At 40.8% G+C, this 26,866-nt stretch overlaps 2 protein-coding genes and 1 pseudogene across 6 annotated transcripts in view; all 3 read right to left on the minus strand.

Moving 5' to 3' along the window:
* Positions 1-1,605: 1,605 nt before the first annotated feature.
* Positions 1,606-15,490, minus strand: LOC136151119 (zinc finger and SCAN domain-containing protein 23-like). Its single transcript, XM_065912051.1, has 4 exons — positions 15,416-15,490; positions 14,013-14,521; positions 13,595-13,717; positions 1,606-3,109 (listed from the first exon to the last, which is right to left on the minus strand). Exons 2-3 carry the CDS (start codon positions 14,439-14,441, stop codon positions 13,676-13,678), a joined length of 471 nt encoding a protein of 156 aa, XP_065768123.1. The 5' UTR covers positions 14,442-14,521; positions 15,416-15,490; the 3' UTR covers positions 1,606-3,109; positions 13,595-13,675.
* On the minus strand, positions 9,941-25,320 carry LOC136151144 (zinc finger protein 665-like; annotated as a pseudogene).
* Positions 17,211-26,866, minus strand: part of ZKSCAN8 (zinc finger with KRAB and SCAN domains 8) — a 32,806-nt gene continuing 23,150 nt past the window's right edge. For 3 of the 5 annotated variants that reach the window (XM_065912012.1, XM_065912009.1, XM_065912008.1), the window contains exons 9-12: positions 25,201-25,349; positions 21,316-21,492; positions 20,970-21,096; positions 17,211-18,525 (exon numbers count right to left, since the gene is read on the minus strand). The gene's annotated coding sequence lies outside the window, so the exon portion shown is untranslated. Of the gene's footprint in view, positions 18,526-19,219; positions 19,390-20,969; positions 21,097-21,315; positions 21,493-25,200; positions 25,350-26,866 lie in introns of all 5 variants that reach the window. The other 2 variants (XM_065912011.1, XM_065912010.1) reach the window with 2 other exon arrangements.

A 26,866-nucleotide genomic window follows, 5' to 3' on the forward strand; every position in this document is an offset into this window, starting at 1 on the left:
TCAAAAATTAAAAAATAAAAAGGACAACTAATTAACCAAGAGAATCTGCTCATTTAGGAACACTTTTCTCTCTTCTGTCTCCTTCCCCCTGCTTACGCTTCCTGGGAACACTTCTTATACAAACTACCACAATCTGAAATAAATAAAATTTAAAAGCAAGGGAGAACATAAGGAAGGAATTAACAAAAGTAAATGCAGAGACAAAATATGATATAGAAAAATAATGGAACATTGTAATGATAAAACAAAACTGAATACACCAATATGAACTCATAATTTTTAGGAAAAAAAAAATGTACATCTAGTTCCACCCATAAAATTTGCTAGAAGTATTGTTACCCGAGGGAAAAAGAACACTCCCAGCATCCAGATTTTGTACTTCAATAGCCTTCTCCATTTAGAAGAATTAAAGCTCCTTCAAAAAGGGTTGATACCAAATCTGGGTCTAGGGAAAGTACAAGGTGAGCGTGGAATAATTAATTTTGTTCAGAAAGCAAGGATTCAAAGTTCATACGGTCATGGCAAAAAGAGTGAGGAACAGGGTAGAAGACATCCAGACTAGGCAAAGATGTATCAATCTGAGCTTTAAAACAAGTAATAACTGTGGTATATTGAAACACACTGACTCAATGAAAATTACTAACCCATAATGATACTAACACAAACAAAGTCCTAAAATCCCATGTTGTCCTTTGAGGTGCCTATTAAACCATTCCTTGAATTTGAAAATTGGTATATACAGGGGGAAACTAAGCATCTATCTTCTGTCTAATACGAAGTGATCAAACAGGTAATTTGATGATTTCTTCACTATAAAAAGACTAACAGTTAATAACATAGAAGGAATGAAAGAGTTACAAAATCATTCTGCAACACTTAATAAAATGATTGACCCACAGAAGAATTCTCAAATATTTTGTATTTTGTTGCTGGGAAACTAGTCAATCACATACTACCAAAGAGACACCACACAGTTATAAACGGGAAAAATTAGCTCTTCAATGGAGGAATCATATTGCCATGTCTTTCAATCTTTTTTCCATTTTATGGGAATACAGCATACATGGGCAGCAAAATAAATGATTCAATGAGGAAGCGACCAGAAAGCTTCACAGAGTAGGAAACTTGCCCAGGGTCATGAAAATATCTGGGCCATGAAAGGGAAAATGGGAAAGGGAAACTGTTCTAAAGCAACCAGATGCCTCACACAGCCATGGATTCTATCCTGGTTTGCACAAATCAGCTTTAAAGACATTTTGGAAAAAATGGACCAATTTGAATTTGCACTGAGTTTAGATAACATTAAAATGTATTGCCAAGGAAAAGGGAAGATAATTAACTGAACAAAACAGATTACAAAATAGCACATAGAAATGATCTCTTTTCAGTGAAAGGAATGTGTGTATACACATATATGCATACAAAAGATATTCAAATATAAAATAAGTCACTGTAATCTCTGGAAGATAGAATATTATGCTTGTTTTCTTATTTTGCAACTCTGTATTTTCTAACTTTCTACAATGCATATATACTTCTCTGGTAATAATAAGAGGTAACTTTCAAAAAAGTCAATATACTTTTACAATGTTAATGTCCTATCAGAGTCTACTTAAGGATGAAAGCATCAAAATACTTGAAAGTAACATCTGCTACAGATGATCTGCAGAAAATTCAGCTACACATATTTATTTATTTTTTTTAAAAAATTTTTTATTTTTTATTTTTTTTATTAGTTGGAGGCTAATTACTTCACAACATTTCAGTGGGTTTTGTCATACATTGACATGAATCAGCCTACCTACGCATATTTAAAATGAACATACTACAGAGGCTGTTCTGAGATGACTTATCACCTTTTAATCATTATTACCTAAAATGTCAGCTTTGTCATATCCTTTAACAACTCTCGTCACAAGGAATTAACATGTCATACTTCACACACAAAAAAACCAATGGGGGGACTTCATTTCATTCCAAATTCCCTAGAGAAATTTTTGCCTCACCTGTTTCCTCTGATGGTCGGGGCTCAGGTCTTTCGCCCTTGAACTGGACTGCTGGGGGCTGAACTCGGGTATATGAAGATTCTTCATCTAGTGTTTGAAGGGTCATTGCCTGCAAAAGTATCTTCTGTTCCAGAGCACAAGCTGAAACCTAGAGACAAGTGGCACTCATTAGGCCTGAATTTAACAGGAATTAAACTTCAGAAAGGAGTCTCCAAGAAACATCCCTGGAGACTAGAAGAGAAACCAGGGCCTTAGAGTGCTAAAAGGTAGCCAGAAAGGTAAGTGATGCTTACCTTTTGATCAGAAAGTCTGATCAAATCCTGTCTCTATCACTTCATTTATTGGTTACATCTCCTCCGCTAAGTTACACAACCTCTCTGAACTTAGCTGCCATATGTGATACCACCTAGTTCTTTGCTGCTGTGAATGTTGAAATGACTAGTAGAGTACACAGCATGATACTTACAGAATGTCTTCAGCATCTTTACTCCATCCCTGAATCTCCTGTTTCCCACCCTTCCCCTCCTTACAGGACTGGCTTAGAAAGAAGCTCAGTTCCCTGCTGAATGCTAGGTTTTCCCACTGTTCTCAGAGCCTCCACACTTGAGATGCTCCCAGTTCCCCACAACCACATCAGACTTGTCTCTTCCTATATGTACATTTCTTTCTTTCCAGATTCTCCAGTATGGTCACTGCCTCTTCCCCACTCTCTGGATGAAGCTCCTGAACTGGGACCTGGAGCTCCTGGGGCAGGATGGACAGGAACTGCTCCAGCACCAGCAGGTCCAGGATCTCCTCCTTGGTATGTGTCTCTGGTTTGAGCCACTGATTGCAGAGCTCCTGGAGCCAGCTCAGGGAAAGCCGGGGTCCAGAGGAATCCTGGTAGCAGAAGTGCCTAAACTGCTGCCTGAAGATCTCCCGGGCAGGAGGCTGGTTCTCTGGAAGGCTGAGACCCTGATTCCTGGGGTGGTCTTCCTCCAGCTTCACTGTCACCATCATAGGGCCCTGCTGATCCCATGGGGCTTGGAACAGCTGACCAGCAGACTTTCTTGTGTCCATAGCCATCATGCCTGGAGTTTCAGCTGAAGGCTTCTGAGGGCACCCTGGGGAATAAGACTTAAGTGATAAAGGGATACATGGCAAATACTTCGAAGAACCCACACAAGAAAGAAGGCGACCTGTAACCAAGATAACTAATTTTATTAATTCACTAAACCCACAAATATTTTTTAGAAGCCTACCTTGCACAGAAACAGTTCAAGGTGTTTGAAACGCATTAGCAGAGTGTCCATTCTAGTTGAATGAGTAAAATAAACACAACCAATATGAAAAGTGTATAATATGTGAAGGAGATAAGTAAAAATATATAATTGCCGGGGGTAGGGTGGAATGAAGACTTGCACTTAATGGAACATTTCTCCAAAATCCGGCATTAAGTACGTGGGTGTGGCCCCAGCCTAAAACAAAAATTTCTAATCACTTGGCACAGTTTTTCCACATTCGAGTACATACGATCCAACCTGTGGGAAAGGAAAAGTTACGAACCACAGTCAGAAAATTACTGATGTTTTCGTGCTAATCTTGCAAAACGGAGAGCGGAATTTCCACTTCGTTCACACAGTAGTGGTGGCCCTGGTTTCGTCAGAGCGTGGGAAGCATGGTTGCCAAAAAGGGGACCCCCAAACCCAGGACAGGAGCCTAGCTGAGGGGTTTGGGGCCAGCCTTCCCAAAGCCTCTCAGACAGATGCCTGCTGCCAGCCTCTCCAGACACCGGGTGTCCCCGAGCTGGAACCAGGGCCGGTGCTGGCTGTTCCATGCGGCCCTGTAAGTCTGCGGTCTCGCAGGGTTGAACCCTAGAACAAGGCGGAGGGACACCACAGGAGACTCACCAGACAGGTGCGCTGGCACTTGGCTCCCCGAACTGGACGCTCAGGTGCGCCCCACTTCCGGCGACTCCAGGAGGTCACGTCCCTGAGCGTGCCCCCGTGACCCGCCTCCGCGCACGTGCCGGGCGTCTCCTGGTTACCTTGCAGTGCTAGGACGCTACAGGTTCGTTTCTAGCGGTTCAGGACTAAAGGCGTTGACAGATAACACTAAACCCTGGATCTCTGAGAGTTAAAAAAAAAAGTTTCGGACACTCGCTCTTGTGAACCCGTCAGGATACGTTTAACTGAAAGTGTATGGGAGGAATGCTTGGTGACGACATAGAAAAAAAATGATTGCCCTCTTCCTTAATGGCAGTAGGCCGTTGGCAGTCGGCATCGCTACCAGTTTGTCTCCCCTCTGCCTTCTCCCTAGGCGTTTTCATCTCCTCCGTCCTGCACCCAGAACAGGATTTCCCTCTAAGAGGGAACTGAGCCTTCCCTCTAAGGAAGGAACATGATTGCTATCCTTTAGGACCTCGTGAATATGCTGAAACCAGCAAGAAACACTAAGAAAGTAGAGATGGTAGAGAAGAAATAAGTACAGATGTGGGAAAGAGCTTGGGCCAGAAGACAATGGAAATTTAAGAAGTCAGTGGGAAGTTAAGGAGTCGGGAAACCATCCTGGGGCAAGAAATGGAAAAGAGGTTTGTGAATTGAACTAGTTCAGTTGAGTTCAGTTCAGTCGCTCAGTCGTGTCTGACTCTTTGCGGCCCCATGAATCGCAGCACGCCAGGCCCCCCTGTCCATCACCAACTCCCAGAGTTTACTCAAACTCATGTCCATCGAGTTGGTGATGCCATCCAACCATCTCATCCTCTGTTGTCCCCTTCTCCTCCTGCCCCCAATCCCTCCCAGCATCAGGGTCTTTTCTAGTGAGTCAACTCGTCCCATGAGGTGGCCAAAGTATTGGAGTTTCAGCTTCAACATCAGTCCTTCCAATGAACACCCAGGACTGATCTCCTTTAGGATGGATTGGTTGGATCTCCTTGCAGTCTAAGGGACTCTCAAGAGTCTTCTCCAACACGACAGTTCAAAAGCATCAATTCTTCAGCGCTCAGCTTTCTTCACAGTCCAACTTTCACATCCATACATGACCACTGGAAAAACCATAGCCTTGACTAGACGGACCTTTGTTGGCAAAGTAATGTCTCTGCTTTTTATTTTTTTTTATTTATTGGTTTTTTTTTTTTTTTTGATGCAAAAGCAGTGAGGAACTTTATTACAAGCTCGAGCAGGGACTCCCTCCACACAACCTAATGGCCATGCAGAGAGAGCCCATGTCTCTGCTTTTTAATATACTATCTAGGTTGGTCATAACTTTCCTTCCAAGGAGTAAGCATCTTTTAATTTCATGGCTGCAATCACCATCTGCAGTGACTTTGGAGCCCCAAAAAATAAAGTCTGACACTGTTTCCACATATATTTCCCAAGAAGTGATGGGACCAGATGCCACGATCTTAGTTTTCTGAATGTTGAGCTTTAAGCCAAGTATTTCACTCTCCTCTTTCACTTTCATCAAGAGGCTCTTTAGTTCCTCTTCTCTTTCTGCCATAAGGGTGGTGTCATCTGCTTATCTGAGGTTATTGATATTTCTCCCAGCAGTCTTGATTCCAGCTTGTGCTTCTTCCAGCCCAGCTTTTCTCATGATGTACTCTGCATATAAGTTAAATAAGCAGGGTGACAATATACAGCCTTGACATACTTCTTTCCCAATTTGGAACCAGTCTGTTGTTCCATGTCCAGTTCTAACTGTTGCTTCCTGACCTGCATATAGGTTTCTCAAGAGGCAGGTCAGGTGGTCTGGTATTCCCATCTCTTTCAGAATTTTCCACAGTTTATTGTGAGGAGTCTGGCAAAAAGCAGTTGGCCAGAGGCCATCTGGATGGGGGAGATGACCAGCAGGGCACAGTCTGCATAAAGGCTATCAAAGTTCTGCTCTGGGACGTCCCATCATCAAACTGTTGACTTTAAGCAAAGGATATTACCCTCCATAATGGGTGGGCCTCATCCATCATCCATCAGCCATCAGCTCACCCTTCAGCCCTCAGCTGAAGACCTTGAGACAAAACTGAGATATCCTCAAGAGGGAATTTTGCCTTAAAACTGTAACATAGGAATCCTGCTTGCATTCCCTGCCAGCCTGCTCTGCATAATTTGGAATTAGTAGCTCCCCAATTGTCTGACAAAGAAATGCAAAAAAGCAAAATGGCTGCCTGAGGAGGCCTTACAAAAAGCTGTGAAAAGAAGAGAAGCAAAAAGCACAGGAGGAAAGGAAAGATATACTCAATTGAATACAGAGTTCCAAAGAATAGCAAGGAGAGATAAGAAAGTCTTCCTCAGCAATCAAAGCAAACAAATAGAGGAAAACAATAGAATGGGAAAGACTAGAGATCTCTTCAAGAAAATTCAAGATACCAAGGGAACATTTCATGCAAAGATGGGCTCAATGAAGGACAGAAATAGTATGGACCTAGCAGAAGCAGAAGATATTAAGAAGAGGTGGCAAGAATACACAGAAGAACTGTACAAAAAAGATCTTCACGACCCAGATAATCATGATGGTGTGATCACTCACACTCACCTAGAGCCAGACATCCTGGAATGTGAAGTCAAGTGGGCCTTACGAAGCATCACTACGAACAAAGCTAGTGGAGGTGATGGAATTCTAGCTGAGCTATTTGAAATCCTAAAAGATGATGCTATGAAAGTGCTGCACTCAATATGTCAGCAAACTTGGAAAACTCAACAGTGGCCACAGGACTGGAAAAGGTCAGTTTTCATTCCAACCCCAAAAAAGGCAATGCCAAAGAATGCTGAAACTACCACACAACTGCACTCACCTCACACGTTAGTAAAGTAATGCTCAAAATTCTCCAAGCCAGGCTTTAGCAATACATGAACCGTGAACCTCCAGATGTTCAAGCTGGTTTTAGAAAAGGCAGAGGAACCAGAGATCAAATTACCAGCATCCGCTGGACCATCGAAAATGCAAGAGAGTTCCAGAAAAACATCTGTTTCTGCTTTATTGACTATGCCAAAGCCTTTGATTGTGTGGATCACAATAAATTGTGGAAAATTCTGAAGGAGATGGGAATACGAGATCACCTGATCTACCTCTTGAGAAACCTGTACGCAGGTCAGGAGGCAACAGTTAGAACTGACATGGAACAACAGACTGGTTCCAAATGGGAAAAGGAGTATGTCAAGCTGTATATTGTCACCCTGCTTATTTAACTTATATGCAGAGTACATCATGAGAAATGCTGGGCTGAAGGAAGCACAAGCTAGAATCAAGATTGCCGGGAGAAATATCAATAACCTCAGATAAGCAGATGACACCACCCTTATGGCAGAAAGTGAAGAAGAACTAAAGAGCCTCTTGATGAAAGTGAAAGAGGAGAGTGAAATACTTGGCTTAAAGCTCAACATTCAGAAAACTAAGATCGTGGCATCTGGTCCCATCACTTCATGGCAAATAGATGGACAAACAGTGTCAGACTTTATTTTTTGGGGCTCCAAAGTCACTGCAGATGGTGATTGCAGCCATGAAATTAAAAGATGCTTACTCCTTGGAAGGAAAGTTATGACCAGCCTAGACAGCATATTAAAAAGCAGAGACATTACTTTGTCAACAAAGGTCTGTCTAGTCAAGGCTATGGTTTTTCCAGTGGTCATGTATGAATGTGAGAATTGGACTATAAACCAAGCTGAGCACCAGAGAACTGATGCTTTTGAACTGTGGTATTGGAGAATCCCTTGCAAGTTCTTGGACTGCAAGGAGATCCAACCAGTCCATCCTAAAGGAGATCAGTCCTGGGTGTTCATTGGAAGGACTGATGTTGAAGCTGAAACTCCAATACTTTGGCCACCTCATGGGAAGAGTTGACTCACTAGAAAAGACCCTGATGCTGGGAGGGATTGGGGGCAGGAGGAGAAGGGGACAACAGAGGATGAGATGGTTGGATGGCATCACCAACTCGATGGACATGAGTTTGAGTAAACTCCGGGAGTTGGTGATGGACGGGGAGGCCTGGCATGCTGCAGCTCATGGGGTCGCAAAGAGTCGGACATGACTAAGGAACTGAACTGAACTGAACAACTGTCTGAGTCAATTCTTAAAAAAAAAAAAAAAAAATCTAATATATATTTTTTCTGAGAATCTTGACTAAAATACCAAAATCCTACTAATTCTTAATGTCTGACTAATGTCCAACTTTATATACTTTCCTAATTCTCCCAGGCAGAATTGTTTTTGATTTGTGTTTATCTGTCCTTCTTGTTTTATATTATAATTTTTTTTCTTGTATATACCCTTAAAATGCATGACACACTTGGAGGCAATAACCTTTCTTTAAACACAGTGTCTTCAGAAATGTGTACTAGCTAAGTCACTGTGGAGAGATGTGTTATAATAACACATCTTTTGTAAACACGTCCCTAATTCTAAGGTTAGGAAGGCCACAAAGGTCAAATTACTGACACTTAAAGTATGTTTTTTAGTATTTGTATTTAAATGAAATCAAGAAATACAAGTATCCCCTGCCTTTGGAAATCTGCATTATGCCACTTCCCCTTTACAAATAAAGACCTACATTAGTATCTGCTTTTGCTAAATAAAGCTGAAGAGGATTTTACCCAAAAAAGGTGAAAAGTGAAAACAACTTTGAGCATTTGCATTGCTGCCAGCCTTGTAGAAAGGCATCATGTACCTCAAGCAGCAAGAGTGATGTCACTGGCTCCTTCTCTGGGAACTATACTCAGCATCTCAGCATTAAGCCACTATAGCTTTGAACTGTGTCTGTGCTTTACCTCAATTCTGTCCATCTGTTAGCAAGATGTGTCCTAAGGTAAACTCCCTCTGCTTTATGCCATTTCAGCTTATGAAACATTTCATAGTTCTCAGGTATTTCCTACTTGAGCCACGAAACAAGGCAGAATAAAGCAGAAGTGGTGTGATAGCAGTAAGAATGAACAACTAGCACCTCCAGAGTTTTTCTTGGGTGGCTATTTATTTATACTGTTCTCATAAAAATATGAATATAATGAAATACCTCACTTTTATACACTTTATACCTCATAAACTTTCCAGTTTCTCAAGTCTTCACAATAGTGCAAAGTATATTTCATTCAAAGTAGAAGACAATACCAATGATTTTTAGACTGTCTGTTCCAAAGCTTGCAAAGATAAAGTAGTGAGGACATAAACATCCAGATGATTATGTGTGAGGGACAGTGATGGAGTTGAGCTTGAGAAAACCACTGGTTTTTAGCATAAAGTCAGAAAGATGTAGGAAAAGCATTAAAGATACTCTGCTACCTAATGTCTCTTCAGTCCTACTACCAATATGGAATCAAGTCCAACTGGCATGCTGGATGGTCAAAGGTATTTCTGAGATTTTTTCCTAGAGGTAACTGGAAGAGTGGGTATTACTGGGATTCAGAAAGAAAGAGGGGGGAAAAAGGACATATCAATGAAGAGTAGAATTTGAGGGCACAGATATACATTTTAACTCTTTCCTAAATACTATGCCTTTTTTCTAAGTTGACAAAGTAAGCAGCAAGGCCTAAAACTTCATATGCTACCTTGACATCTTTGAGCCTCATGCATGTGTACTCAGTCGTGTCCAACTCTTTGTGACCCACTGACTGTAGCCCACCAGGCTCCTCTGTCCATGGGATTTTCCAGGCAAGTATACTGGAGTGGGTTGCCATTTCCTCCTCCAGGAGATCTTCCCAACATAGAGATCAAACTTGCATTTCCTGCATTGGCAGGTGGATTCTTTCCCACTGAGCCACCTAGCCCTCTTTGAGCCTCAGCGGGACCAAAAGCCTAACCATCAATTCCTCCACTCTTGCTGTATATGCCTCCCACCCAGCAGGAAGTGACCCCACTTGGCTAGTTCCCCATCAGGTGGACTAGTTACACTCTACTTGGTCCTCAACCTAATGGATTTCACCTCCTTGCCCCCCCCCCCCCCCGCCCAATGAAATTATTCAAACAAGCCAATCACATCCTCCCAAGGAAACCAGGCATCACCTCATCTTATTACTATGAAGCCTGTATCCAAAGCTCCTGTTTGTTTATTCTGCTCCCAAGTGGCCCTCCTCCCCTAGGCTGTGAATACACATGACTAATAAACTCTTGTCAATCACATCTGTCCAGAGCCAGGTGTCATGTGTTTGGCCATCCCCAGAATCTTAGGGTGGGACTTCCTCTCTCACCAATAAGGTGAAGAGGAGGCAAACAAAACAGCAAGCTATGTCATTGAATAGTTGCTTTTAAACTTAACTTACCTAGTTAAAAAAGTACCTAGCTTACCCCTCATTTAGGTAACTTTAAAAACAATGTCACTTTCCTCACTCATCCTGCTAAAGTTCTCCTTTGCACAGTGTGCACACTTAACAGTCTCAGTGGTCCTCTATTCAAAATCTGAGAGCCACTGTGTCATCAGGATATTGAGGGTATGTGATGATAGTGACTTCAAGGAACAAAAGTGCTGAAGGACCACAAAGGAGAAGGATCAAAAGAATGGGAGAAAGAAATAGCAGCATCCATAAAATATTCAGCCCAAAATGTGGTCTGCTCCAGAGACAAGCTACCAGCTTCTTTCAATCTGATGGATGATACCAAAATGTCTTCTAGTTTGACTACCTAGAGTAACAATGATAATGGAGACATCACATCCCAAATTTCTTCAATTTATTACAAAATGATTAGGTCTGTATTCAGCATAGCTTTCTAAAGTGTTCAGTAAGGCCTGGTTGAAGGCTTTCTTACGCTTAGGATATAGACACAGACTTCTGCCCTCTGTGGATCCTCTAATGATGAACAAGGCTTGACCTGTGAATGAAGGTTCGGCCACACTCCTCACACTGGTAGGGCTTCTCCCCAGTGTGGATCCTCAGGTGCTGAGTAAGGCTGGCGCTCCCTCGGAAAGCTTTCCCACATTCCGTACAGATGTAGGGTTTTTCTCCAGTATGACTTCTCTGATGTTCCATGAGTCCTGACCTCTGAGTGAAGGCCTCTCACACTCATTACATTTGAAGGGTTTCTCTCCAGTGTGGATCCTCAGATGTCCAGTAAGGTGTGAACTTTGACTAAAGCATTTTCCACACTCTTTACACCCATAAGGTCTCTTTCCAGTATGGATCCTCTGGTGAAGAACCAGGCCTGTGTTTTGACTGAAGGCTTTCCCACATTCATTACACCGATAGCATTTTATTTTATTATGAATTTCCTGATATGAAAGAAGGGCTGATTTATAACTGACGGCTTTTCCACATTGATTGGATTTATAAGGTTTCTCTCCAGTGTGAATTCTCCAGTGTCGAACAAGCCCTGAGCTCTGAGCAAAGGCCTTTCCACATTCCTTACATTTGTGTCATTTTACTCTTGTGGGGTTGGCCTTTTGGTGTTCTGATTTACCCCTATATTGAAAAGTTTCTCCACACTTTGGATCCTGGAAAGCATCCAATGAATTCCTTTCTGCAGAAATCTGCTTTGGGGCAAATTTACCAGTTGTATTCCTGGCCTTATCAGCTGAAAGAGCAAGTCAATTATTTAAGAGTTGCATATCCCACATAAAGGTTTGGAAGTAAGGTTAGTAATAATAATTGATAACATTACTAAATGCTTATTAACATCAAGGATTGTGCTAAATAATTAAGAACTATCATCCTAAGGGTTTGACAGTTACTGTATTATGAATCTTAGAGAATAAAAATAAATAAATAAAAGGTTTTTGGGCCTCAGTCCAGATCTAAAAACTCAGAATGGCAGGAATGAAATGTAAATTTCCCAAGAGTCTTCAAAGGGTCCCTAATGAACATACCCTCTTGTATCCATCCCTTGTGTAGTCCAACCCCTTCCCATACAGGATCTAGGCTGCCCTGTGACTTGCTTTATCCAACAGAATATGGTGAAAGTGATGATTTATCAGTTCAAGGACTAAGACTTTAAAAGATGCTTTTGAGATCCTTGAGTTACCATGTTAAGAAGTCTAGTTACTCCACTAAAGAGATACATGGAGACTGAGAGAATAAGATAATCTGAGGCCCATCCATCTCATAATCTTGCTAAGCCCAGTTTTCTAGGCATCTCCGGATAAGCTATGAGATGTGAGTGAAGTATCTCGAGCATCACAGTCCAGGCACGTCCTCAATACCTACAGCTTCATTTAATATCACGTACAGCAGCAGAACCACCCTGTTAATCCCAATCAATCCACAGAATATTAAGAGATAACATAATGGTTGTTCCCTTTAGCCACCAAGTTCTGGAGTGGTTTGTTACATGGAAATAATAGCTAAAACACCAAGTGATCAGTCAGTTTGTGGTGATGCTCACAGTAACACAATAAGCTAGGTAATAGAAACAGAAACTGAAACACAGAAATTAAATAACTAGTCTGTGATCACATGACTAGCCTGGCTTGGAGTTAATCTGAATCTAAAGACTGTGCTCTTTATTTTTATTACAAAAAGAACAGATACTCAAGGTAAAAATTTCAATGGTATAAAAGGCATAAAAGTAAAAAGCCCAAATCCCAATTCCTTCTCCATCACCTTGTGTCCTTTTACTTTCCCGAGGTAATCACTATAACCTTGTTGCCTATGTAATAAGTAGCCTATTTTAATCTAGTGACTGTTAATTTCTTACTACATTTATAGAAATATTTTTCCTTCAATATTTTCACACAATGGCCAAAAGATTTTTACATAAAGACATCCACTGATCATTGTTTAAAATAACAAAAATACTGGAAAAAGTCTAAATGTACATCAGTAGGAGATCATTAAATTAATTACAATACATGTATGCAACAGAAAACTAAACATTAAAAAGAATAAAATAACTCTACTGATAAAATTGGTGTGCGAAAGCTTGATAAAGGAGATGGTTGGGGGACTGGGCTCTCGATTGGCTGGATTGTATATGAAAGGCCCACAGTTGTTAATTCTTGGGAATGGAACTTTTATTTTCATTTTCTATCTTTCTACAGCACTTGACTTTTTAAAATATAAACTACCATTATTGTTCTCTGATAATAGCTAATTAAAACATATAATACTAGGGCCCACTGTGGTAAATCTATGGTAGATCTGGGCATCAGTATTTCTTAAACAGTTCCATAATGATTTGGATTCACAGAATTGTAAACCACTATAACAGCCCAGTGAAAAAATAGCACATAGCCCAATTCAAAGTGAAATCAACTCTAGATATGCTCACTTTGTAAATAACCTTTTGGTGTTAAATTTATTCTGCTATTTCTAGATACCACTTTTTTTTTTCCCATCAGAAATACTACTTTTAGCAGATGCTATGCTCAGTGTTTCTGCTGCTGCTGCTGCTAAGTCACTTCAGTTGTGTCCGACTCTGTGTGATCCCATAGACGGCAGCCCACCAGGCTTCCCCGTCCCTGGGATTCTCCAGGCAAGAACACTGGAGTGGGTTGCCATTTCCTTCTCCAATGTGTGAAAGTGAAAAGTGAAAGTGAAGTCGCTCAGTCGTGTCAGACTCTTAGTGACCCCGAGGACCGCAGTCTACCAGGCTCCTCCGTCCATGGGATTTTCCAGGCAAGAGCACTGGAGTGGGGTGCCATTGCATTCTCCGACTCAGTGCTTCTAAAAGATCACAAAAATTCATGCTGTAAAGCTTACCATTCTCTTGCAGAGGAAAGTTCTCCCAAGGATCACACTTTAGCTGGACGATCTGTGACTGATTTGTAAGGCTTGCAGGTCTCACTTCCTTCCATAGCACATCTTGTTTGTAACGTGCACTGGCTTGAACCTAAGGACATACCAGTAGAGCTGGTTTTATGAAAGGACCAGAAAGATGGCAATAGCTAACTAAACCTCAGAGTCTGATTAAAAATAAAATTTCCTACAGGTATAGAAAGCAGAATAAAGAAACCAGTGTCTTAATCAGCAGAGTTTTAAAGGGAAAACAGAAAGATAATGCTTCAGCCCAGAAAATAATAGTCATAAATCTCTCTCCTCTTGCTTACTCATGGCCCCTGTCTTTGCTGGTAGACCCCCGGTGAGCTCATAAATGAACAATGGATTACCCCTTTCCCACCTGTTGTCCTTTGCCTTCAAGTTCTGTCTCTAGATTTTCCAGCACAGTCACCACTTCCTCTCCACTCCTTGGATGATACTCCCATACCCTGGCCTGAACCACCTCGGGCAGGATGCTCAGGAGCTGCTCTAACACCAGCAGCTCCAGGATCTGCTCCTTGCTGTGCCTCTCAGGCTGAAGCCACTTTTGGCAGAGCTCCCAGAGCCGTCTCAGTGCCTCTCGAGGTCCAGGGGCCTCTTGATAGTGGAATTGTCTGAAGCGCTGACGAATAAGCTCCTGATAAGTGTGCACATTTCCTAGTTGTCCAGGCTTCTGCTCCCAAGCATGGTTCTTCTCTTCTTCTACCTTCACTATTCTCAGACCCTCCTGCTCCTCTGGAGTGTGGACCACAGGAGTCAAGACTGGATCCTCTCTCAACTTGGTGGACATCTTAGACTGCAATGGCTCAGGACAGGATTCACTTGGCTTACATCCCAGGAATCAGGAAGAACCTTAGAATCAGAGCACTCCTGTGGGAGAAGAGCCCACTATTAAGGCAGCAAAATAACCAGAGCACTCAAGAACCTATGTTATTAGTAATGCAGACTCACTGCCAAGGTGATATTCCTGAGTAGTGGAATATTATAAAACAATATTCCTGAGACCCACAAAAACAGATAATTAGTGAGAAAGTGCACTTTGCTGCTGATATACAAAATGCAACATATTAGTATCAGAACTTCTATTGTGGGAAATAAGTCCACATTCTTAGAATTTATAAAGACTTTAGTTTACAAAAACTACATTACAGGAAGAAAAGCACATGAGCCAGAGACTGTGGGATCACCATAGTCCATTTGCCAAGGCTTTCTTCCACGCATACTCATAACCTACCATCTCTTCCTAGAACTGCTTCAGCAAGAAGGGATGGATTTTGTGACACTCCTGTAGAGTTAAAGCACATGAGCAGAGTCAAAGTTATTTTTCTGGTAAAACCTTTATCATCTTTAAAGGAATCAAGCTACTTATACAGGGGAATAAAACACTAAAGTTCCATAAACTCGTTATAGTCTTCGTTCAGGGAGTAAAGCAATAAGCACCTCTGCGTCGGATGAGACACCCCCAGCATCTATAGTGTATGAAATAATGAGAATTAGCAAGCAAAATCTGAGTCGTTTGTGCTATTCTATAAAGTAAAAAAAAACAAAAAAAAGCCACACAAAAAACAGCAACAAATCCAAATCTAACAATAGAGACAAATCGTCACTGAAGCTCATTACCAAGCACCGTGTGCACTTGTTGGGGGCGGGGGGGAGAACAGGACACCCAGGCTGCAAAGAGCCCTCCCCGTCCCACTTCTGCCCCTCGCGACAACAGAGATTGGAAATTCTGCAGCTTGGCTGGGGAGAAGTACGACCGCTCACCCGCAGCTCTGGGGATGGCTGGCGCTTCCCGGAGACTATCCCTGGCAAGTAGTTAAGAGAAAACTGTAATCACCATCCCGCCGGACCAACCAGGAACCCAGAAAGACAGAGTAAAAGGCGCCCAGGACCACGAGGCCGCTTCCGGTGTCCGCCTAGGAATCCGGAGGCGTGGTCCTATGATCTTCTCGGCTGCGGGTTTTGTTTCCTTCTTCTGGTTCGGCCAGGGTGGGCGCACCACTTCACTCTGGCAGTTTGGATTTTTACTCCCTTCTCTCTCCCACTGCCGCCTGAAGAAATCCGAGCCGATCCATAAAGGTTAAATCACCCACAACGTTGCTGCAGGAGCTGGCCACGAGCCCTTTTTGTAGTGTATTTATTATTGATGAGTGAAAAGTTTTTTTTACATTCTGGGTATGAGCTGTTATATGAAAACCAGATACTGGCTCCCAATTCCCTTTTTATTCCCAGTTATGTCCTTTTGCTGAAAAATAGCTTTAAAATCGTTATAGTCTTTAAACAGTACTTTTAGGTTTATAGAAAAAGCTTCCCATATGTCCCCTCCAAACCCCTTTCCTGTCTACATACAAACCCTATTATTAGCTTCTTGCATTAGTGAAGTATCTTTGTTACAGTTAGTGAGCCAATATTGATAAAGTATTATTAATTTAAGTTCATAGTTAATATTAAGTTTAATGTAAACTGTGTAGTCCATTCTTCTTGTTTTGGAAAATATATAACATGCATCAACTATTACAAGTATCATATTAAAGAGTTTCATTGCCCTAAAATTTCCCTACGCTCCACACATTCATCTTTCCCACACTCCAGCCCCCACAGCCCCTGATCTTCCCACTGTCTCCATACTTTTGCCTATTCTACAATGTCATGTATTAATAGTTGGAATCAGTTTGTAGCCTTTTCAGACTGGTCCCTTCACTTAGCAAAAAGCATATAACATTTTCCCATGAGTTTTATTTTTTCTGGCCACACCATCCAGTATGTAGGATCTTAGTTCCCTGACCAAGGATCAAACCTGGGATTCTTGCACTAGGAACATGAAGTCTTACCACTGAACTACCAGGGAAGTAAGTCTCTCTCCATGGATTTTCATGGCACGATAGTTCATTTCTTTTTACTGCTGAACATTCTATTATCTGGATGTACCAGTTTGTTAATTCACAAAACTACTAAAGGAAATCTTGCTTGCTTCCACGTTTTAACAATTATGAATAAAGCTTCTAAGAACACCCTTGTGCAGGTTCTTTTGTGGACATGTTTTCGGTTCATTGGGATAAACACCAAGGAGTGAAAACTGCTGAGTAAAAGGGTATGTTTACTTTTGTAAGACACTACTGAACTGTTTGCTGAAGTGACTGTATTTTGGATTCCCACCAGGAATGTATGAGAATGCATTGCTCCACATCCTCATCAGCATTTGGAGTTGTCACTGTTTAGCAATTTAGCTATTCTAATAGGTGTGTGGTGGTATCTTAACTTGCAATTTTCTAATGAGATATGATTTGGAGCATCTATTTATGATTATTTGCCATTTGTGTATCTTCTCTGGTGAGGTGTCTGTTCAGATCTTTTGCCCATTTAAAAAACTGAATTATTTTCTTATTGTTCAGTTTTAGGAGTTCTTTACATATTTCCAATGCCAGTATCTTTTTTCTTTTTCTTTTTGGCTGTACTGCATGGCATGTGGGATCTTAGTTACTGGACCAGAGAGCAAACCCATGCCCACTGTGTTGGAAGGGTGGAATCCTAACCATTGACAATGAGATAAGTCCTCCAGTTTGTTTTTTAAAAAAATCTATTTTATTACAGCTGATTTACAATGCCATGTTTAGTTTTAGGTGTACATTACAGTGATTCAGTTATATACATATCCATACAAAAGAATGTATATATGATATACATAGGGTTTCGTTCCAGTATGGATTTTCCAGTGTATAAGATTGAGTTTTTAAGTGAAGGTCTTCTCACATTTTAATATTTATGAGTTTTCTGGTAATTAATGCTGGCTTCCAAATGAAGGCATTACCCCACTCACTATATTCATAATGGTGTTCTCCACTGTGGGTTCTTTGGTGAGTGACCAGACTTGAAACACAATGAATCCATATACCCTTTACACTGCTAAGTTTTCTCTTCAGTGTGGATTCTCTGATATTTAGCAAGGCTATCACAGAACTTAAAGGCTTTGCCACACTCATGACACAAATAAAGCTCCTGTCCAAAATGAATTTGCTTATGTTTAATGAGATTTAAGCTCATACAGAAGGCTTCTGACACTGAAGATATCCCCAAAGGTTCTCTGTTGTCTGACAAGATCATTCCAGTGTCTGAAGGTTTTGCCACATTCTTTACTCTCATGAGACTCTTCTCAGGATGGCTTCTCTGTTGTTTAATGAGACTTGGATTACACAAAGGTCATTCCAAGTTGAGGATCTATAGGGCTTTCTTTAACTTTGGACATGCTGGTGCTTGGTCAGGGCTGCTGGGGTGCCAGGGTTCATTTTATTAGGGAGGGGGTATTTTTGAATGACTGACTTCCACTCCCTTTACAATGAGTGGCTGCTACTTTTATTGCAGTTGAAGTTGGAAACTCCATACAAGTTGAATGGAGAATTTCCCACACCCACAGCATTGACAAGACTAAGTGAAGCGAAAGTCACTCAGTTGTGTCTCTTTGTGACCCCATTGACTATAGAGTCCGTGGAATTCTCTAGGCCAGAATACTGGAGTCAGTAGCCTTTCCCTTCTCCAGGGGACTGTCCCAACCCAGGGATTGAATCCGTTTCCCGCATTGTGGGCAGATTCTTTACCAGCTGAGTCACAAAGGACTGAACTTCAGGGTAAATTCTCCCAGGTGTTCTTAGGCCTTTTTATCTGAGTGCCATTCTCCCTTGTTTGAGGAAAAGTAAATTGTGTATCCACAAAGGGGCTCCTCCCTCACTTGGGTAAATTATTCAGAAGCCTATGAACTTGTCCAGTGTGGAGCCCCTGATGATGTTCCCATTTGATCTTCTGAACATCTCCTTGTGTGTTAGACTTCTGGAAAATTCTGCTTTGAAACAGACTCCTTGTTTAAGGCCAGGAGTTACCATCTGAAAGAACAGGTTGATTATGATATTAGCACCTTTTCCCCAGAGACAGAAACAGGGTGTCAAATGTGACATATATGAGAGTAGCCTAAAGAGAGAAGTTACAAAAAACAAAACTCTTCCTGTGCTTAAGTTCTAAGTAAGAAAATACACTTGCTTTTCCTTTAATTGCAGCTTTTCAGTATTTTCTTCTGTTTCTTGGGTTTATTTTACTGTGCTCTAAGATTTCAAAAGGGATGTTTAGAGCAATTTTCTTTTTTTTAGCTTTGCTTTTATTCTAAATATAGCATCTAAACTTCTAAACGAAATAATTTACCCTAAGGAGCCTGAAAAACTACCTGGAACAGATTAGATAAATGCAAACTACTCATTATTAGTATTATCACTAAAGCAGAAAGGAGGAACTGGTGCAGAGACTCACTTATTCAAGAGCTCTTGTGAACATAACAATACATAAAGTAGTAGATTAAAAAAGAAGTCATCATATAACAAAGCATTTTACAATCTATTTGGAGAGATTATAAAAATCTCAAAGCTGTAGGGGATATCAGAGAATACCTGGCCTCTCTCCTTATTTTTATGGATGTAAAACTGAGACCCAGCCAGGTGGATTAGCCTAAGTAATCTTAAATGGATTACCTCTAAGAGTTACTTAGAGGTAAAGACAGATTGAGACTGAAGAAGACTTAAATCTCACCTTTAGTTTTTGCCAGCACAGTGTGTTAGTGCTCAGTTGTGTCCGACTCTGTGTAACTCCATGGACTGTAGCCTGCTAGGCTTTGCTGTCTGTGGCATTCTCCAGGAAAGAATACTGGAGTGGGTTGCCATTTCCTTCTCCAGGGGACCTTCCCAACCTTTTAAGGCTCACTGTAGTACGTAAACAACCTTCAGATTAAACTTTCATAGTGTAGCACAGCAGTTAAGAGAAAACACTGTCAAGTTAAACTTCTGGTTTCAATTCCTTGCTCTACCATTTCCAGCTGCATGACCTTGGACAAATGACTTAATGTCTCTGTTTCTCAATTTCTTTAGCTGTAAAATGGGAGTACAGTTAAGTCCCCTACATACAAATAAGTTCCATTCTAAGAGCGTGTTTGTAAGTCCAGTTTGTTCTTAAGTCCAACAAAGTTAGCCTAGGTATCTGACTAACAGTCAGCTATATAATACTGAACTGTAATAGGTTTATAATACCTTCCACACAAATAATACATAAAAAACAAACACAAAAAATAAAACATTTTAATATTACAGTACAGTATCTTGAAAAGTACAGTACAGCAACAGTTACAAAAGCAGCAAAAGTGCTGCTTTTATGCTTGCTTCTGGACATCTTGGGCTTGAAATAAAGATACCATAACACTGTAGTCTATATAGTACTGTAAAATACACAAAAGCGTAACCACTTGTAGAGGATGCACACACATGACAATGTACATCAGACAGGTGAACTAACTTCCATGACTGGGAGAAAGTCAATTCTTAGGTAGGTTGATAAGAAGTCCGGGGTCCCCAAGGAGAAAGGGGTCTGGGGCTCTTGAGGAGGAGTCATGTTTCTCCTTGAGAACCTTTTGACTAATCCTGTAATCTTAAAATATAAATTGTGGGAGTGGGTCTAGTAAGACCTTTCTATTGTTAGTTCTAATCCTGTCATCTTAAAATGTAAGTTGTGGGAGTGACCTTTACAATCTTGAGACATTCTTTTGATTTACTGTAATAACAACTGAAAAAGTATATAGCTCCCTTGCTAATACTAGTAAGGGGGCACTCTCTGCCTGCTTCTGATGTCTATGTCAGAAACTCTCTGTCCTTTTTCACTGTAATAAAACTTCTGCCACACAAGAGCCCTGAGTGATCAAGCCTGGTCCCTGATCCTGAAGCTAAATTTTCTTTTTCGGAGATCACGAATCCAACACCATTCATCGTAAGCTATCAACTGGACATGTGCATGCATGTTCGAATCTTTGAACGTTCACAACGTGAAGGTTCACATGTAGGGGACTTACTGTATAGTACTATGTATGTCATATCATTATTTTTTTTATTGAGAAAAATACACATACAAGGCACTCAGAGAAAGCCCGGGCACAGAAAGCATTGCATAAACATTGGCCAATATGGTAGATACACTATCTCAATGATAGATTATATTACTTTCCTTATTCACTGTCCTCTATGTAAGCTTTACTTTTTTCTGATCATATGGATGGGGAAAAAAGCTTGGTTAGCTGACTTGCTTTAACTAACAAAACCTAAGGGGAATGACATATGCTCCTCCTGAGTAGATGCTTTAAAAGTCATCATGTGGTCCTACCTCTGTTTTTCTTTTGCTATAAGTGTAACAAATTCAAGGCAGAAATACTCTTCTGGCCTGGATCCTAGAGCAGTGAGAATGTGTTGCATTATAACACAAGCAAAAATGAAACACAGTCAAGCCTTTAATTACTTACTGCAATAGCATTAGCAAGAGGTCGAATAAGAAAGAAGTGCTGGCTCCTGCAGTGCTTTTTATTCTTATCCATGGAACAGCGGCAGGCAAGGGTCAGGTGAATCAGGACAGGTGTGGGGATTGTCTCACTGCCAAGACAGCACCAAAAAAAAACTCCAATATTTCCAGATTCAAAGAAGATATGTTAGTCTTCACCAACCAACATCACTTCCAATTTCAAAATTTAATGTTTCATCTATAAACTAGTAGCAACAATAACAACAAAATGTTTGCACATAAAAAAGTAAAAATTATGTTAGAGATACTGAGGTTGAACTTACTAAACCACAACAAACTACATTATTTACCTTATGATTTGTAAAGCTGCATTCTCAGAAGTGGGTATGATTTTAGAGACCGAGTCGATCATTATAATGGTAAAGTCGTTTTTCATTGACTTCTCATTTCTCTGATATTCCAAGAAATTGAAGTGTCAACTAAAGCATTAATTTTTGTCATACCCTTCTTCTGGTGACAACTTCTGACTTGAAAGAAAAAAAAAAGCCTTTGTAATATCTTCACCATGTAAGTCACTGATCACACTTTCCTTTAGCATGTATTTTCTGGTGTTTAGTAAGATTAGAGCTCCCACGGAATGCTTTCCCACACTCATCACACTCGTATGGTTTCTCTCCAGTATGGATTCTCTGGTGATGAATAAGCGTTGAGATTTGGCTGAATGCTTTTCTGCATTCTCCACACTTATAGGGCTTTTCTCCAGAATGAATCCTCTGATGATTAATAAGGGCTGAGTTCACATAGAAGGCCTTCCCACACTCCTTACACTCATATGGCTTCTCTCCTGTGTGGATTCTTTGATGTTTGATAAGGGCTGAACTCACACTGAAGGCCTTCCCACACTCATCACACTCATAAGGTTTCTCACCAGAGTGGATTCTCTGATGTTTGATGAGGTCTGAGCTCACACTAAATGCTTTGCCACATTCATTACATTCATAGGGTTTCTCTCCATTGTGGATTCTCTGGTGTATAATCAGGTGTGCCCTCACACTGAAAGCTTTCCTACACTCGTTACAAGTATAGGGTTTCTCACCAGTGTGGATTCTTTCATGCACAGTGAGAGTTGAGCGTACACTGAAGGCTTTGCCACAGTGATCACACTCATAGGGTTTCTCTCCAGTGTGGATTCTCTGATGTCGAACAAGGCCTGAGCTCTGAGCAAACTTCTTTCCACATTCACTGCATATATACCGTCTTTCTTCTGCAGACGTCGCCTCATGACTTTCTAACTGGTCCTCATACCAGTTAAAAGAAGCTTTTTCATTCTCAGGAATCTGTAAAGTATCCCCATTATATGTGCTGGGGACCTTCTGGTGTGGATCCATCCTTACAAAAATCTTCCCTTCAGAATTAACACCTTGTTCATACATTTGGCCTTGATTCCTGAAACAATAAACACACCTTTCAAATGCGATTTATTCCCTGCAACTAAAGCAGTATGACCTAGGTTTGATCCCTGGGTGGGAAGATGCCATGGAGAAGGGAATGGCTACCCACTCCAGTATTCTTGCCTGGAGAATTCCATGGACAGAGGAACCCGGTTGGCTACAGTTCACGGGTTTGGAGGAGTGAGATATGTCTGAGCAACTTAAAAAAGCAATATGATGTGATAAAGACTTAACTAGGACTCTCAAATATGTTCCACAAACCTAGGACACACTGATCAAGTGTGGCCAGATCAAATGTTTTTATTCATTTGGTACTACCACAAAACTCCTGGAATGAACACCTGACTAATATACTATTTAAATATATACTTTAAAAGGCAACTCAAACACAAAATCTGGGCTGTAAGTGAGTATATAAAATAACATAGTTTCTACTTAAAAAGATTTTTTGTCACATTTAATTAAATTGGGAAACAAGATAGGAGTTGAAGAGATTTGCAGATAGTAGAACAGATGAAGGAGCACAGGAATAGAGAAGGCAAAAAATGAGAAATTCAACTGATATTGAATTAATTTGGGAAAACAACAATAACATCATCATTGTTTTACCACTCACAAGTCCACACTATTTGTGTTAGAAGAGAGATATGGAGATTAAATAAGCTCTGTCTACTGCTACCACTACTACTGCTGCAGTTGATGCGGCTACGGCAGACAGTATTTTAGCAACAGGGATGTTTTGTCTCCTCTGGAATTGTGACAGAACAGATTTTCCATCTCTCCAAAGAAGAGTCCATTTCATCTTTGTAATTGAGACCAACGTGTGGATAACTTGTTGGATTGTTCCCACTCTCTTATACCCTGACAACAATACTTCATCAATTCTATCTCCAAACTTAATAAAACTTTTGCTTCAAACTCAAATTCCACAAATTATCACCCTCTGCCTTTTTCCACTTTACAAGTTGTTTTATGTGTCAACAGTCATAAGTTGACAGTGTAAACCCTTGACAAGAATGGCATTTCACCTCTGTGGTCTTTCTTCCCCAGACCTCTAACTTCAGTAATGAAAAAAACATCAGTCAAATTTCAATTGAGTAGCATCCTACAAAAAACCTGACAAGCATGCCTCAAAAATGTCAAGGTCATCAGAACCAAGCAAAGTGTGAGAAAGTGTCACAGCCAAGAGGAACATATGGACACATGACAATTAAATGTAACACGGTATGCTGGATGGGATCCTAGAACAGAGAAAGGACATTAGGTAAAAACTAACAAAGTGTGAATAAAGTATGGACTTTAATAATAATAATATACAATAGTAACTCAAGAGTTGTGATAAATGTACTACATAAGGTAAGATGTTAACTACAGGGAAACTAAATGTGGGGGGATATAAGAACTCTCTGTACTACTTTCACAATTTTTCTGTAAATCTAAAATGACTAGATCTCAGAAACTACTCCAAAAGTTCTATTAAAAAATTTGTCTATGTTTTTGAACAGGTAATATACAATTCAAGTCAAAATGATCTAAAAAGATACAGAGAAAACCATCTTGATTCCCCCTGTTTCCCACCTCCACAGGTAGCCAATTTTATTAGTTTCCTGCATCTGCCTAATGTTTCTTTACACAAACATGTATATTTTAAGCCTCTAATTTCCTTAATTCAGTTTCAAGCCCTACAAATCAGTCATAGGTTTATTGTCACATGGACACTACATTCCACATGGCTTAGGAACTGTGCCATTTATTTCTAAGTGATGCTGTTTTATCAAGTTTCTCTGAACAGTAAGTAGCTCTTTGGCAATACTGAAAAAGGCTCACTTGGTGCACAGTTCACATACAAATGAACCCTTGCCCAAAGTTCAGAAATGTGGTTATGGAGCTTATGGTGCAAGTTGCTTTGTCCTTAGCAAAACATGGAGAACTCCTAGTCCTACCCAAAGCCCCTTTGGTCTGTAGCTTGCTCACACATGAATTAGTCTTTCCTGTGGCTGCTTCAGTGCGTTGTCTTTTTTTCCTCTCGGCCCCAAATTGCTGACACTGACTTAAGGCAACTACAAAGGACAATAAATACAATATTTTTGTGAATTAAGATAATTCACAAATTCACAAATATTGTATTTATTGTCCTTTATAGTTGCCTTAAGTCAATGTCAATCTTAAGGCTACAAATATGTATAAAGTACCTCTCTGAGTTTTTATCAGTTACTTTAACATTTTTAATGTCAAAGAAAAGGTATCAAGAAAAAAGAGGGACATTTGCTCTCATCTTTTAAACAGAAGAAAACGGCTGGAGGCAGAGGGGAAATGCAATGTAGACATCAAAAGAAAGGAACTTTCATGAATGTTTCAGCTAAACTGAGTTTTTTCCTTTGAGGCAAATGAAAATATTTCAAGAACATCCAAATAAAACTGTCGAGTGTCGGTGAGCTACTAAAGTTATCACCACAAAGCATAGCTGGGGACACAGGGCCAAGAGAAAGGGTCTGCTCCATTCTCCCAACTCCCCTTCCTCGCACCCAAAAATAGGGCTTCGCCAGAAAAGCGAGGAGGGGCACTCCAGCCACCAGCGACTGTCAGTCCTCCGGGCCTCCAGACGCGCAGGGGACAGAAAAAAGGGACGAGGGAAAGGAAGAGGGAGTAAAAAAAAGTGTGTGAGAAGAAGAGGCAGAGAGAGGAGGGGCGGCAGAGTGAGGGGCAGGTCTGAGGTAACCATCCCCCTCGGGGGCCCTTCGCCCAAGAGCTTACTCCACACACAGGAGAAAGTCGAAGTCTCACCCGGAAAACCGTGGTTTGACGAACCAAGGGGCCTCTGATGCCTGCAGTGGCCTCCAGAGGTCAACTTCCGCAGAACCCCGCCCCAGATACCAAGTCGTCCGCTCTAGGATCCTGGAGGTTTCCCTCTCAGTGGTTCGTGAGAGGACTCTCTGAAAGGAGCAAGAGAGGAAACGATTCTATTTATATAGAAAAAAGCATTTTAGGCTTTTTAGCTCTTTTAATCTTGGGTGGCACAGTGGTAAAGTATTGCCTGCCAATGTAAGAGACGCAAGAGACTGGGTTCAATCCCTGGGTGGGGAAGATCCTCTGGAGGAGGAAAGGGCAACCTGCTCCTGTATTCTTGCCTGGAGAATCCGATGGACAGAGGAGCCTGGCGGGCTACAATCCATGGGCTCGCAAAGAGTGGGACAAACCTGAGCTATTGCGCACACACAGACTTGCAGGGCAGACATTACAGTCATCCTCTCATGTATAAGAAATCTGAGAAACAGATAAATTTTCAGAGGTTGGGCAACTGATAAGAGAGCAGAAATGAAATTTGAACCTAGATCTGTTTAGTCTCTACTCCTTTCACTTGCCACCCAGGGGAACGAGCAAATGGATCTTCAAGGCTTAGGTCTCAGAAAGTAATTCTTATATTTATTTGTAAATTTAACACTATTCCAATAAAATATGAACTTTTTAATAAGTAGATTTTAAAGTTAATATAGAAAACGAAACAAGCAAGACTCTGCATAGAAAAGCTGAAGAAGAAGGGCAATGAAGGGGCAGTTGTAAGGCAAGTGCAGAGAAAAAGAAAGAGAGCTGGGAAGTCAGGCAAGAAAGGGAAATTTATTAGAGGGAAATGACAAGAGTGACTAGCCCTTAAAGAGAACCAGTGTCCTCCCTTTCTGACGGGGTCTCTCTTATACCCTGCCAATGAAAAATTCTCTGAAGGGATGGTTAATTTTTAGCCTGTAGTTGAGTCCTGTGGTCACAAAGCCAGAGGTCTGGAATCTGGTGGTCTCATAGCTTTGAGAAGGTAGGCACCAGTGAGAAATCAGAATGTTGTTTGGGCAATTTGGTCAGTCTCAAGGATCACTGTGATTTTATTCTTTGTGAGGTCAACATAATCAGGTCAACCTTAATAATGAGACCCTATGTGGGCCCTATCAGCAGTTGCTCTGAAGAATTTTAAACATGTATTACAAAGCCTCAGTAATTAAACAGTGTGGCACTGGTGAGCAAGATAGATATAAGGGAGATCTTACATCCAGATCTTCAGAAAACTACAGAATGTCAAAGTTTTAACACTTAATAATTCTCCTGTAGGGAGATTACTATAGGAAGAAGGGTCCCTATAATATTTCAATGGTATATTCCTGGCTAGGATCTGGAGAGACAGTGGTTCTCCTTCTGCTGCCAGAGTTGACATTTACTAATAGATCACTTCTTGACTGTGTGTAAGAACTGGGACCTAGAAAAAAACACGTGAAAGTATGAGAGAATCACTGTATAAGCAAATAAATCAGCAGAGTAGGGCAAGTTTCAGGAAAGTAAGGAGAGGAAGAAATAAGGACAACAAATATCTAGATAGCACTTCTTATGTACTACGTAATGTTCATGCAATGTAAAAGGCAGGTGCTTTTATCATCCTCATTTACAGATGAGGAAATGGAAGCATAGA

This window comes from Muntiacus reevesi, chromosome 20, assembly GCF_963930625.1.
Source record: "Muntiacus reevesi chromosome 20, mMunRee1.1, whole genome shotgun sequence".
NCBI lineage: Eukaryota > Metazoa > Chordata > Mammalia > Artiodactyla > Cervidae > Muntiacus > Muntiacus reevesi.